At 35.7% G+C, this 14,274-nt stretch overlaps 1 protein-coding gene across 4 annotated transcripts in view; it reads right to left on the bottom strand.

The window, feature by feature from the left end:
- Window positions 1–999: 999 nt before the first annotated feature.
- The window catches only part of LOC119521664 (zinc finger protein 30 homolog), a 203,595-nt gene continuing 190,320 nt past the window's right edge, over window positions 1,000–14,274 (bottom strand). For 2 of the 4 annotated variants that reach the window (XM_037820193.1, XM_037820195.1), the window contains one exon: window positions 1,001–4,843. In XM_037820193.1, coding sequence (XP_037676121.1) covers window positions 2,682–4,843 — 2,162 coding nt within the window. In that variant the 3' untranslated portion in view covers window positions 1,001–2,681. Of the gene's footprint in view, window positions 4,844–7,538; window positions 8,011–14,274 lie in introns of those variants that run through there. The other 2 variants (XM_037820194.1, XM_037820192.1) reach the window with 2 other exon arrangements.

The following is a 14,274-nucleotide window of genomic DNA, read 5'->3' as shown; positions in this document are numbered from 1 at the left end:
AAACTGAAGGAAAAAAAATTTTCCAAGACCAGTTCAGAGTGAGAAGAGTAGTTTGGCCTTTATAACCCCAAACAGACAAAGAAATGGCTAGGATCCAGAAGAAAGCAGAAGGTGAAATAATGGAAAAGAAAAGGCTGTTTTGTCAGAGTCTCCTGTTATCTTGAAGTCCTCCCCTCATTCAGGCTTGTTTTTCAAGAACACACTGGATATCAGACTATTTGGTGATATCCCTTGAATTCTGCTGGGAACAGAGAGTAATTTTTTTTGTTGTTGAGATTACAATAACAGCAAGTTATTTTAACAAGGGCTTTTTGTGCTTAGAATAACTCAAGGCTGCTTGAGTGAAGTAATCTTTAAAAATGGTTTTGTTTTTTTTTTTTCTGCTGAGCATTTTCCAGCTAAAGAATTATATTGAGTATTTTTCCTACTTATCTAGCCATCAATATCATGGGAGTGAAAAAGCCTTAACCAGGAGGGGGGAGAGAAATTAAACAAAATAAAGTTTCAGTGACAGAGATTTCAAAAATGGAGAGGTCAACCTGGAGGTTATTCTTATGCATTGTATAGATATTCCTTTTTAGTTTTTAGTGTATTTGAATAGCTAGAAGGACAAATATGAAACTGTTGAATTGCAATCCAATAGCCTTGATTCTTAAAGATGATTGAATAACTATATAGCTTTCACTGTGTGACTGAGTGATTGTGAAAACCTTGTGGCTCATACTCCCTTTACCCAGTGAATGGACAGATGAGTAGAAAAATGGGAACAAAAGTAAATGAGTAAAAGGTGGGGGGGGGGGTGATGGCAGGTATGCAATGTTCTGTGTTTGTTTGTTTTTTTTACTTTTTATTTTTTATTTTTGGAGAAATGAAAATGTTGAAAAATTGTGATGAATACACAACTATTTGTTGATACAGTGAAAAACTGTACACTTTGGATGATTGTATGGTATGTGGATATATCACTAAAATTGCATTAAAAAATGATAGAGATAGAGTTTTGCATATGTCAAATTCCTGAAAGAGATGTCAAATATGGATGGAGGGAAAAATTATAAATAGATAGAAGGAGGTAAAGAAGGAAGTGGAGTTTAAGAGGAGGAAGTTGAAATAATATAATTATATACAAAGGGATGATGGCATCCATTGTTGTTTACTTCAGTTGTTTTCCTTTCTTTTGATGATATAAACAGGCCTATTTTCTTTGCAGGATACAAAAGACTTAAAGAATTTGTCCTCTGCACTCCAACTGTTACATGTTCAAAGTGTGATATTCACTAAAAAGAAAAAATCAGGTACCTATGAGAAAAGCAGCTGGAGAACTGAGGCAAAGAAATGTCATTTGATTTTGATTGGGTGGACAAGAATAAAAATGTGTTGATGTTCAGAATGTGGTAGGAGCAGAGAGGCAACTTAAGGAACATGACGCATGCACCGGGGAGATTGGTTGCAACAGAAATGGCAAAGTTAAAAAGTGGAGAGGTTATAAGAGAATATGAAGGAATATGAAAGTGACCTCTAATGTTATGTGCTAATATCCACCTACACTACCAAATTATGTATTCTGATAAGAATACCATACTCAGAGCTATTCAAATCATTGTAGTCTGATAGCATGGACAAATGTGGGGCAATCTTAAGTTTTTGTTGACTTACAAATTGTTCTGGTAGCAAAGCCATGTTGACTTTCTGTATGAAATTGAAAATTGCTTTGAGTTAATAAAAAGACTTTTGCAATCGACAAAAACAATCATATTTGAATCTGACTACATCTAGAACACTTTACTAATTTAAAAGAAATGCCAAAGGTAGAATAACATGACAAACAATACTGGAGGGACATTATCATCAAAACAGGACAAATAAGTTTCTTCAACAAGTAAATTGCAAGGGGAAAGAAAAAAGCTGGAGAAAGAATCAAATGCAACATGTATATCTTATTTGAATCCTGATTCAAATAATCTACTTTAACAAAGACATTTATGAGACAGTTGAAAATATGAAGTGATTGGATATTTGATATTAAGGATTTATTGTTAAACTTTTAGGTTTTATAACAGTGCCATAGCTTTTCTGGATAATATAGCCTTAAAAATCTATTTTAAAATGTTATAGATATCAACATGATTGTTAGGAATTAGGAGACAAAATTCTAAAGGAAAATAATACATAAAGGTGTGAATTACTTAAAATTGCTTGTATCCTGGGCATTTGTTAATCCAGGTAAGTTTAGAGATAATCTGCCAGCCTTTTAATGATAACTCATGATAACTCATGATATCTTAACGATATTTAGTCTTCCAGTCCATGAACATGGTATGTCCTTCCATTTTTTTACGTCCAATTCAATTTCTTTTTGCAATTTCTTGTAGTTTTCTTTGTATAGACCTTTTGTGTCCTTTGTTAAGCGTATTCCTAAATACTTGATTTTTTTGATTGCTATTGTAAATGGAATTTTTTTCTTGATTTCTCCTTGTTGCACATTACTTGTGTATAAGAACACTACAGATTTTTGTGTGTTGATCTTGTAGCCTGCCACTTTGCTGTATTAATTGATTAGCTCTAACAGCTTTGCTGTAGTTTCTCACCAAACTTTCTGTCAAGAAAATATATAGCCAAACAAAAATACCTTAACCCTATGAACCCTTTTTAAAGAATTCTTTTTTACCAGCATAAACTCCTTAATTTTGAGTGAAGTCTGACATTGTTACAAAGGCCTTCTCAAATTCTTTACATTCAACAGATTTCTCCCCAGTATCAGTTCTCTGATATAAAGTAATGTGTTTGCTGTATCCAAAGACCTTCCCACATTCCTTAAGTTTGTCACGATTGTGAATTCTGTAATGTCTAGTAAGGTGTGAACTGCGTCCAAAGACCTTCCCACATTCCTTACAATCATAGGGTTTTTCACCGGTATGAATTCTGTGATGCTGTGTAAGGGCTGATACACTGACAAAAGCCTTCCCACATTCCTTACATCCATATGGTTTTTCACCAGTGTGAATTCTCTGATGTTGAGTAAGTTCTGAGCCACTCCCAAATGCCTTCCCGCATTCCTTACATTCATATGGTTTCTCACCAGTATGAACAGTCTGATGTCGATTCAGGTTTGAGCCACTTCCAAATGCCTTCCCACATTCCTTACATACATATGGTTTCTCACTAGTATGAATACTCTGATGCCTAATAAGTGCGGATCCAAATCTAAAAGCCTTCCCACATTCCTTACATTTATAGGGTTTCTCACCAGTGTGAATTCTTTGATGCCGAGTAAAGTCTGTGCCTTTATTAAAGACTTTCCCACATTCATTACATATATAAAGTGACTCAACAGTATGAATTCTATGATGCCTGTTAAGTGCTGAGCTACTAATAAAGGCCTTCCCACATTCCTTACAATCATAGGGTTTTTCACCAGTATGAATTCTCTGATGCCGAATAAGAGCTGAGCTACTAATAAAGGCCTTCCCACATTCTTCACATTCGTATGGCTTCTCACCAGTATGAACTCTCTCATGTTGAGTAAGTTCTGAGCCTCTGAAAAAGGCCTTTCCACATTCTTTACATTCATATGGTTTCTCACCTGTATGAATTAACTGGTGTTTAATGAGTTTTGAGCCACTTCTGAATGCTTTCCCACATTCCTTACATTCATAGGGTTTCTCACCAGTATGAATATTCTGATGCCGAGCAAGGTTTAAGCCACTATGAAAGGCTTTCCCACATTCCTTACATTCATAAGGGTTTTTACCAGTGTGAATTCTTTGATGTTGAGTAAGTTCTGAGCCACAGCCAAATGTCTTCCCACATTCCACACATTCAAAAGGTTTTTCACCAGTATGAATACTCCAATGCCTAATAAGGACTGATCCAGAACTAAATGTTTTTCCACATTCTTTACATTCATAGGGTTTCTCACCAGTATGAATTTGCTGATGGCGAGTAAGATTTGAGCCACTTTGAAAGGCTTTTCCACATTCCTTACATTCATAAGGTTTCTCATCGCTATGAATTTTCAGATGGTGAGTAAGATTTGAGACACAGGTAAAGGACCTAGCACATTCTTTACATTTAAAAGGCTTCTCAATAGTATGAATTCTCTGATGCTGAGCAAGATCTGTGCCTCTATTAAAGGACTCCCCACACTGCTTATACTGATAAGGTTTGTCATTAATATGAATTCTCTTATGCTTAGTAGGAGATGGACCCATGAAAAAGTCCTTCCCACATTCATTACATATATTTGGTTTCTTACTAGGCATACTCTGATATGTAATAACATTTAAACCATTAGAGGCCTTTCCACATTTCTTACATTCAAAAGTTTCCCCACTAATATGAATTCTCATGTGTTGAACAAGCTGTGAGCTTAAATTAAAAGCCTTACCACAATCCTTACATTCATAGGGCTTCTCATCAAACCGTATCATCTGGTTTGGGCCCCTACTAAAGGCCTCTTCATATTTATTACATTTATAGAATTTCTTTCCAACAGGAATTCTTTCATATGTACTTAAATGCCCTAAGTCATGTCCAAAGGAGTTCTCATGTTCCTTACATTCTGGATATATCTCTTCAGTATTAAGTCTTTGATCTAGGATAAGAGATGTAGGCAGAGTGAATGTTGACATGTCTTGATAGGTCACTGTCAATTGACAGAACTGTCTCTCCTGTGACCCCTGTTTCATCTCAATATGACTTTTATTTTCCCAGTCATCTCTGAATGTGGAACACTCAAGTCCATGCTTTGGCAGTTCTTCCGTTATCTCCCACTGAGAGGATTCCATGTCATAAAATTGTGTTTTCAGAGTTACTTTCTTGGACTCACATCTTGGTTCACAGTCTGAAAGAAAAAAGAAAACTAAACAATTATTTCTTTTACATTCTGGGGGAAATAAAGCCTTTATAGTAGTACTAAAATAAAGAAGTAAACATCTATATGAAATAAATGGATTATGCAGTTTTCAAATATTACGGCACAATTTAAGAAACAGACAAGAATTGTATGAGGATAATCATGCAGATAGGTGAGGGAGGTGAATAGGGATATATGGAAGCCAAACACTGGTGAGAAGAAAAGTTCATCTGGGAAGCAGGGGAGCTTCATATACAAATGCCCACATGACAACCCCAATATTAGAAGATGATTCTAGTTTCATATATATTTATGGAATAATTCAGTAAAGATAATGAGATTTTAGGGTTGTTGAAGAGATCAAATGGCTGCACTTGGAGGAGGAATTGTGGAACTGAAGGTCCAGGGTTTCTGTAACAAAGAATTATATCATATAATCCAAAGTGAATAACAAAGATGAATACAGACAGGAATAGCTTGAGGAAATTATATAGGGCTGAATATAGTCTGGCAGGAGTGGTGAAACAAGGAAATTTGTAGCCAAACTAAGACAAGTATATAATATGTTTATAAATTTACATTTTTCTTGAGAATTTTAAGAGGCTAACATTGGAAAAACAGGCAGAGACTCAGCAAGGGCTGTAACAGAGACTGAAATAAAGGAAGCTATAAATTCAAAAAGTAGAGAAGTCAATAAAATGGAAGGTGCTATAGGAAGATTTACATGATACAAATAAGTGACTGCTTTAACTTCTGGTTATGATCATTACTCATGTATACAATTTTGTTAGGAACTAGAAGTAATGTATGTGAACTATAGCTGCCGTAAAGTTCAGCACTCAGTACTTAGTAAATATCATGGAAGAACTGCTTAGCAAAAATGAGGAGGATGGGAAACAGAAGGAGTTTAAAGGCATCAAATATGATTTCAAGGGAATGATACAGGCCTAAAAAATGTGAAGTTAATTTTAGCACTCCCATCTTCCTACAATACTCATAAGTCAGCAAATCTTGAATGAGGTACTTCCCTAATATCTCTTGAAATTTTTATTTCCTTTTCCACTCTCAATAGCTTAATCCAAGACTTAATCATCTCTCACATAGATTAATATGACAGTCACTTTTATAGTCACAACCTTTCCAGCTTTGTATCTTTCAATCCAATGGGTACAGCCCCATTAATTGCAAATACTATTCTTTAAACATAGCATAAAATAAATGACTGCAAAAGTGTGCATTTCTTTCTATTCTTCATTCTTTTCATCTATTGATATGTTTATTTTTGTACAAATTCCATAGTTTTAATTACTGCACCTTTCTAATAAGTCTAATACTCAAATTTCTGTATGTATGTCGTTCATAAGGATTGTCCTTGGTAAACTTGCAACAGACCACTTTCTTCTGACTTTAGAATCAGTGTGTCAATTTGCTCAACAAATCCTACCAACATTTCTTCCTCGGAATTGCATCATGTCTAAAGATCAACAAGGGAAAAACTGACATCATTACAATATTGAGTCCTCCATTCAGTAAACATAGGTTACCACTCCCTTTATTTAGATTTTCTTTAATTTTCTACACCTTTTTCTACAGAAGTTCTTTTAGTTTTGTTCCTAAACATTTGATGTTTTTAAATGCTATAATCATGTTGTCTTTTTAAAATGTTATTTTCTAGCTAATGGTATAGAGAAATAATTGATTTTCATATATTGACTTACTCTCTTATGATCTTGAAATTTTACTTATAAACTAATAGTTTGTCTGTAGAGAGTTTGAGAGGATACAGAACTTTCATGCACTGGTAATAATGTAAACTAGTACTAACACTTTTGCAACTATTTGGCAATTTATACTGAATTTAAACACAGCACACCCTATGACCTAGTATTGCCACTCCTAAGTTCATTCCCAACAAAAGTGAGTACATATATCTTCTTAAAAACATACAAAAAAATGCTCAAAGAAGCATTTCTGTAAGAGGCAAAAATGTGTCTATCACTTCTTACAATGGAAAACCATACAGCAATGAAAGTAAATTAACTATCGTGACATGGAAAAACATAGATAAATTTCAAAATCTTAATGTTAAATGAAGGAAGCCAGACACAAAAGAATAAATACTATACAATTCCATTTATATTATTTTCAAAAACAGGCAAAAACAATATATGGGTTAAAAGTTAGAACTGTGATTTCCTTTGAGAAGATGTGAGAGAACTGGAGGAATTTGTGGGATTTCTGGAATGTTCTATTTATTGATCTAAGTGGTGGTTCATAGGTGTTTTCACTTGAGTTATGCACTTATGATTTTTATACTTTTCTATGTATATATATTATACTTTTATAAGAAATCTATTTACAAAAACCTTAGAAAAAACATCATATTTACTGGCAGCGTGTTAAAATTGTTCCTTCTGACATCTACAAGAAGGGAAGAAGGCCTCTTCTATTATCATTTCTAATAACCTTTGTAGAAGATGCAGTCACCAGTACACTGAGGTAAGAAAAGGAAGGAAATGATATGACTGAAAAGAGATACTTCATTCCTACAGTAATATATTTAGAAGAAAATTTCATGAGATTAATACATATGAAAATTGATACAGAAATAATTGCATTTCTATATACCAACCATGAACAGTAGAAGGAATTTTAAAAAGGTATCGAGATAAATTTTCCTTACTTCCTAAAAGGCCATGGTTGCAACCTTCCCTCAAGGAGGAAGAGCTGTGAGCACATCTCAGTACATGGTGTTCAGCTCTTCTGTGAAGATGGTGCCTAAGCTCAGACAGCTTTACTTCTGCTTGAAAGACCATGTCCTCGCACGCCTCCTCACCAAGGGATGATTAGAACATGGAGACAGCTCATTAGCTCCGCTTTCAGGTTTCTCCAATAAGTCATAATTTTATAGAGAAAGAAAGGAGGTTAGTGGTTGCCTAGGGCTGGGAGTCCTGGATAGATTTGGGATGATGTCAAAGGTGTTCAGGATTTCTTTTGGGGGTAATAAAAATGTTCTAAAATTGATTGTGGTGGTGGATGCACAACTCTATAGATATCCTAACAGGCATTGAACTGTACATTTTATTTATTTATTTATTTATTTTATTTTTTCACTTTTTATTTTGAAATAAATTTGAACTTACAGGAACAGTTGCAAAAATAATACAAACCCCATACACAGAACTCCAGCATACCCCAATCCCCCCCCCACTGATACCCAGATCTACCAACTTTAATATTTTATCACTTTACCATTTCTTTCTTTCCCTCCCCCCCTCCCTCCCTATCACCCATCATCTATTGCTCTGTCTTCTGAACATATGACAGCAAGTTGGACACATCCTTGAACAAATAATATAATTCACGTATACATTTCCTATGGACAAGAATATTCATTTATGTAATCACATTAAGTGTAAAAAAGAAATTTAACATTGATATAGAGCTATATTCTATATTTCATTTTTTCTTATGTCCCAATTGTGCCCTTTTGAGCCTTTTCTCCTCTCTTCTTAGATCTCATCCAGGATCACCTATGGCATTTAATTGTCATTATCTATTTAGACTTTTTTTTTTCATTTGTGGAAACATATACATAGCATAAATCCTCCCATTCCAACCCCTCCCAAGCATTCCATTTAGTGAGATTAATCACATTCACAATGTTGCAATGCCATCACCTTCCCACCATCCATTACTAGAAATTTCCCTTCACCCCAAACAGAAACCCTACATTCAGTTCTTATTAACTCCCCATTGCCCCTTCCCCCACTTCTCATAACCCATACTCTACTTTTCATCTCTATTATCATATTCTCTGATACTTTCTTTGTGCTTACTGTGGGGCTTAAATTTAACATCCTAAGTCTATAACAATTTTGTTTTCTTTGATACCAAGTTAACTTCAATAGGACACATAAACTATTCCTATACTCCTCCATTCCCCCACCTTTATGTAGTTCTTGTCAAAAATTACATATTTTACATTGAGTCCAAAACCACTGATTTATCATTACACTTTATGTATTTTAGATCATGTAGGAAGTAAATAGTGGAGTTACAAATCAAAAATACAGAGTTGAACTGTACATTTTAAGTAGGCAAATTGTATTGTTTGTGAATTATATCTCAATAAAGATGTCAAAAATCATATTTTGTGCCTTCATTATGTAAAACTGAGGTGCTGTAGGATTGATGGCAAAATGTGAAAAGGTGATTATAAAACTTATATTAAAGTTCAAAAGGTTCTAGTATACACAGCACACTCATGAAAAAGAAAAAGTGGAAAAACTTTCTCTCCTAGATATAAAAGCTATGATTCATGATTCATCAGATCTCAGATCCCATCAGATATAAGACCAATCTTTATTTGATGTACTAAGTGCTGAAAGAAAGAAGTTCAATCATGAATTCAACATCAGGCTAAACTATCCTTCAGGGATGAAGGGGAAATAAGGATATTTTCAAATGATGGAAAACTGAGACAAGCTGTTCCTAGTAGATCTACCCTTAAAGAATGGCTTAAGGGATGCTCTCCAAACCAAAACAACAGAAGGTGGCTTGGACCTTCAGAAAGGAAAGGAGAACAACCAAATGGGTAAAAATAGAAGTAAACATAACAGACTATCCTTCTCCTCAAGAGTTTCTTTAATTATATTTTATGTTTGACGAAAATTTATAACAGTATCTAATGTGGCACTCAATGTTGAGGAAATACTTGTGACAATTATACTGTAAAAGTAGGAGGGGAAAAGGAAACTAAATGGAAATAAGGTTTCCACACTTCATTTGGTAAAGTGAATAATGTGATAAAATGTCAAAGCCAGTGTGTTATAAGTTACATTTGTATACAGTTAATCTAGAACAATCAATAAGAAAATTATAGAAACTCACTTCAAACATAATGATATAGGTGGACTGAAAGAAAAGGGATTGAAAAGATTGAAAAAGGAATTGAAAAGAATTAACTTTTTAAAACGGAGTGGCTACAATAACATCATATAATGTAGGATTAAAAGCAAATAAAATTAGTGGGCAAAAGAGAGACTGTAAATAATGATAAATGATCACACCACCAAAATGATAACACAATCTTAAATGTGTATGCACCAAATTATAGAGCTTAAAATACATGAAGCAAACTGACAAAACAGAAGGGAAAAATAAACAGAGCCACAATTACAGTTGACTTTAACATTCCCTGTCAGCAATTGATAGAACTACTAGACAGGAAATGAGCAAAACTACTGAAGAACTGAACACTATCAGCCTACATGACCTATTAGAACACTTCACCCAACAACAGGAAACCATATATTCTTCTCAAGGGTCCAAGGAATGGTGGCCAACATAGACCATACCCTGAATCATAAAACAAACCTCAACAAATTTAAAAGAACTGAAATCATACACAGTATATTCTCTGACCATAATAGACTCAAAACTAGAAATCAGTAATAGAAAACTATAGGAAAATCCTCAAACACTTGGAAATTAAAACACTTACATGCAACTTGGGACAAAAGGGATGATTCAAAGAAAATGAAGAATATATTGGGCAGAATGAAAATAAAAATAAAACATATCAAAATTTCTAGGATAAGAAGTGCTGAGAGGGAATTTCGAGCATTAGAATGCATACAAAAAGAGGAAAAGTCTAAAATCACTAGTCTAAGTTCCTACTTCAAGTCAAAAGAAAGTACAGCAAAATAAACCCAAAGCAAGTGGAAGTAAGAAAATAATGAGCAGAAATCAGTGAAATTGAACACAGGAAAAGAAGAGACAATTAGGACGTGGAGGCAGGGTGAAAGTAAGAAAGTAATGAAGAGCAGAAATCAATAAAATTGAACATAGGAAAAGAAAAGTTAGGCAAGATGGCAGCATAGACATGTGAAGAATTTAGTTAGTCTTCTAGAGCAGCTAGTAAATAACCAAGAACAACTAGTAAATAATCTGGAACAACTGTTGGGAGACATCCATGATGGACACACATCTTACACCAGCCTGGAATGGGTAGAGTGGCTGAGACTGCAGCACAGAATTGTAAGTAGAGCTCCATAAACCCAGAGCTGAAGCCCCTCCTCCCTTGGACAGGGCAGGCCAAGATGAAACACTGCCATGTGGAAAAAAGAAATGTTACAGGGAAAGTAACTCAACCAAGCTCCAACTGCAGTTTTAATTAACACACTTAGACTACTGAATACAAGCTACAAGCACAGACCAAGAAGGGAAGCAGATTCCTTCCAGCAGGGAGGAAGCAGGACTGATGGGGAAAAATACATAAATAAATAAAAACAGAGACTTTTGGAGAAGGCCAAACTCAGAATACTGGAAGCAGCTGTGCCCCAAGAAAACTGAGGGGCTGGGGACTGGCTCTGAAAAGGGGCTTTTGCTCTTTTTCCTTTTTTTTCTCTCATTCTAAGCAGCCCATTAGAGAAAGCCTTAGGCATCTTCAATTCTGTGCTGATCCAGGCAAGTGTGGAGTTAACGGAGCCAGAAAGACAAAGGAGGAATTCAAATGGAGAAGATAACTCCAGAGTGGGTGTATTTTCCCTAAGAAAAGGGGGGTGGGACCAGCTCAAGTTGGCTGCCCTCCCTCAGAGAATTCAGACCCTAGGGCCAGGGGAAAACATACAAACAAACCAGAAACAACTTAAGCTTGGCTTCTGACACCCTTGGCCCCTCACCAGGTCAGGTTGAGAATTAAAGGGACCACTCCTCTTTACACTGGTGGGGAGCTGGGGCTGACAAGAACCACCTGATGGGCTGGATAGGGAAAGCACAGAGTCTAGAGGCCTCATGGGGAAGTCTGTCAATCTTCTAGGATCCACCCTCAGGGAAACCTAATATTGAACACACAGTCTCCTCCTGAGACCTGAACCCCTCTGGTCTGGAAAAATCTGATTGGGGCATTCAAGGAAACCAGAAAAGAACAGAGAACAAAAAATCACACTAGAAAAAATGAAGATATGGCCTAGTCAAAAGAACGAACTTACACTTAAAGATACAGGAAATGAAACAACTAATTATTAATCACACAAATCTCCTAAATCAATTAAAAAATCAATCCAAAAATCAATTCAGTAAGTTGAGGGAAGAGATGAAGGATATAAAGAAGACACTGGGTGAACACAAGGAAGAAACTGAAAGTTTGAAAAAACAATTCGCAGAACTTATGGGAATGAAAAGCACAACACAAAAGATGAAGGACACAATGGTGACATACAGCAGATTTGAAGAGTCAGAAGAAAAGATTCATGAACTGGAGAACAGGACATCTGAAACCCTACACACAAAAGACCGATGGGAAAAGAATGGAGAGATATGAGCGATGTCTCAGGGAACTGAGTGACAACATGAAGTACATGAAAGTACGTATCATGGGTGTCCCAGAAGGCAAAGAGAAAGGAAAAGTGGCAGAGGCAATGAGGAAATAGTCATTGAAAATTTCCCATCACTTATGAAAGACATAAAATTACAGATCCAAGAAGCACAGCGAACTCCAAACAGAATAGATCTGAATAGACTTACGCCAAGACACGTAATAATCAGATTATCAAATGTCAAAGACAAAGAGAGAATTCTGGAGGCAGGAAGAGAAAAGCGATCCATTACATACAAAAGAAGATCAGTAAGACTATGTGCAGTTTTCTCAGTAGAAACCATGGAGGTGAAAAGGCAGTGGTATGACATATTTAAGATACTGAAAGAGAAAAACCACCAACCAAGAATTTTATATCTGACAAAACTGTCCTTTAAATATGAGGGAGAGTTTAAAATATTCTCAGACAACGAGAGAGTTTGTGAACCAGATACCTGCTCTACAGGAAATAGTAAAGGGAGCACTACAGACAGATAGGAAAAGACAAGAGAGAGGGGGTTGGAGCACAATGTTGGGAGATGGTAGCACAAAAATGTAAGCACACTGAACAAAGATGACTGTGACTACGGATGAAAGAGAAAGGTTAGGGGAATGTAGAACACCAGAAGGAAAGATAGAAGATAAACACTGGGACTATGTGGCTTAGTATAACCTAGAATGGTCAGTGATTGTGATAAAATGTACAAATATGTTTTTGCTTGAGGAGAACAAACGAATATCAACTTTGCAAGGTGTTAAAAAGAGGGTGGTATTGGGGGAAAAACACAATGCAACTAGAGTTAACAGTAACATTGCAATATGCTTTCTTTAATTGTAACAAAGGCAATACACCAAAGCTAAATGCCTGTAAGGGAGGAGTATGGGATTCTTGGCATTAGTGTTGTTGTCTGACTTTTTATGGTATTTAATTTTATTTTAACCTTTTCTTTTGTGGCTTTTTAGTTGCCATTTTCTTTTTCTTTTGTCTTTTTACTTTTTTCACCTCTTCCTCTTTCTTTGTGACTGTATTTCATCTTATTTTTACTTTTCATTACTGACCTTGTTGCTGTATTTTCTTTTTCTTTTCCTTTTATCCTTTTTATTATTCTTTTGTTTCAATTCTTTTTTTTTTTTTTTTGAGTAATGAACATGTGGGATGTTGAAAAGGGGAGGGTATTGGGGGAAAGAGTATAATCAATGCAACTGGAGTCTGAGGTTAACAGTGACATTGTAGTATGCTCCCATTGGATGTGATGGGGGCAATGTACCAAAGCTGAATGTCTGAGAGGGAGGGGTGTAGAGGAGGGGTACAGGATTCTTGGTGGTGTTGTTGATGACTGACCTTATTGCTATATTTTATTTTTACTTTTCATTTTATCCTTTTTATTATCCTTTTGTTTCAATTTTTTTTTTTTTTGAGTAACGAACATGTGTAAGTGCTAATTGTGGAGATAAATGCACAACCATATGATGATACTGAAAACAATTGTGCACTGTGGGTGACTATGGTATTTGAATATATCCCTATAAAATGGCAGGGGAAAAAATAAACAGAAGGACACAAGTATCAGAGAGAACTTGGAGTGGGAGATGTAGGTATTCACTGTTGGTGGGGAGGTAGAGTGGTGTAGCCTACCTGGAGGACAGTTTGGTGGCCCCACAGGAAGCTAGCTGTGTGGGGTTTCAAGGTCCTGCAACCTCAGTATAGGGTATATGCTTGGAAGATGGGAGAGTGGGGACACAAATGGACATTTACGCACCAGTAAATATGGTGAGAGTAATCACTATTCATGGTAGACAGAGGTGGCCTAAGAGTACATTGTATGATGAACAGAATGGTGAACTGTGGTGTATGCATACAATAGAAAATTGAGCAGCTACAAGAAGAAATGAACCATGAGACACACAACTGGGTGAATGGATCTTGAGTACAGCATTTTGAGTGAAGCACGCCAGAAATGAGAGGACATTGTAATGCCTCACTAGTATGGACTGACTGTAACGTGTAAGCTCTGAGGACTGAATTGTAGAGCACAGTTTATCAGAGAAATGCTTATTG

The sequence above is a fragment of the Choloepus didactylus genome, chromosome 27 (assembly GCF_015220235.1).
Source record: "Choloepus didactylus isolate mChoDid1 chromosome 27, mChoDid1.pri, whole genome shotgun sequence".
Taxonomy (NCBI): domain Eukaryota; kingdom Metazoa; phylum Chordata; class Mammalia; order Pilosa; family Megalonychidae; genus Choloepus; species Choloepus didactylus.
The sequence above is the reverse complement of the archived record's forward strand: the minus strand, read 5'-3'. Positions and strand labels throughout refer to the sequence as shown.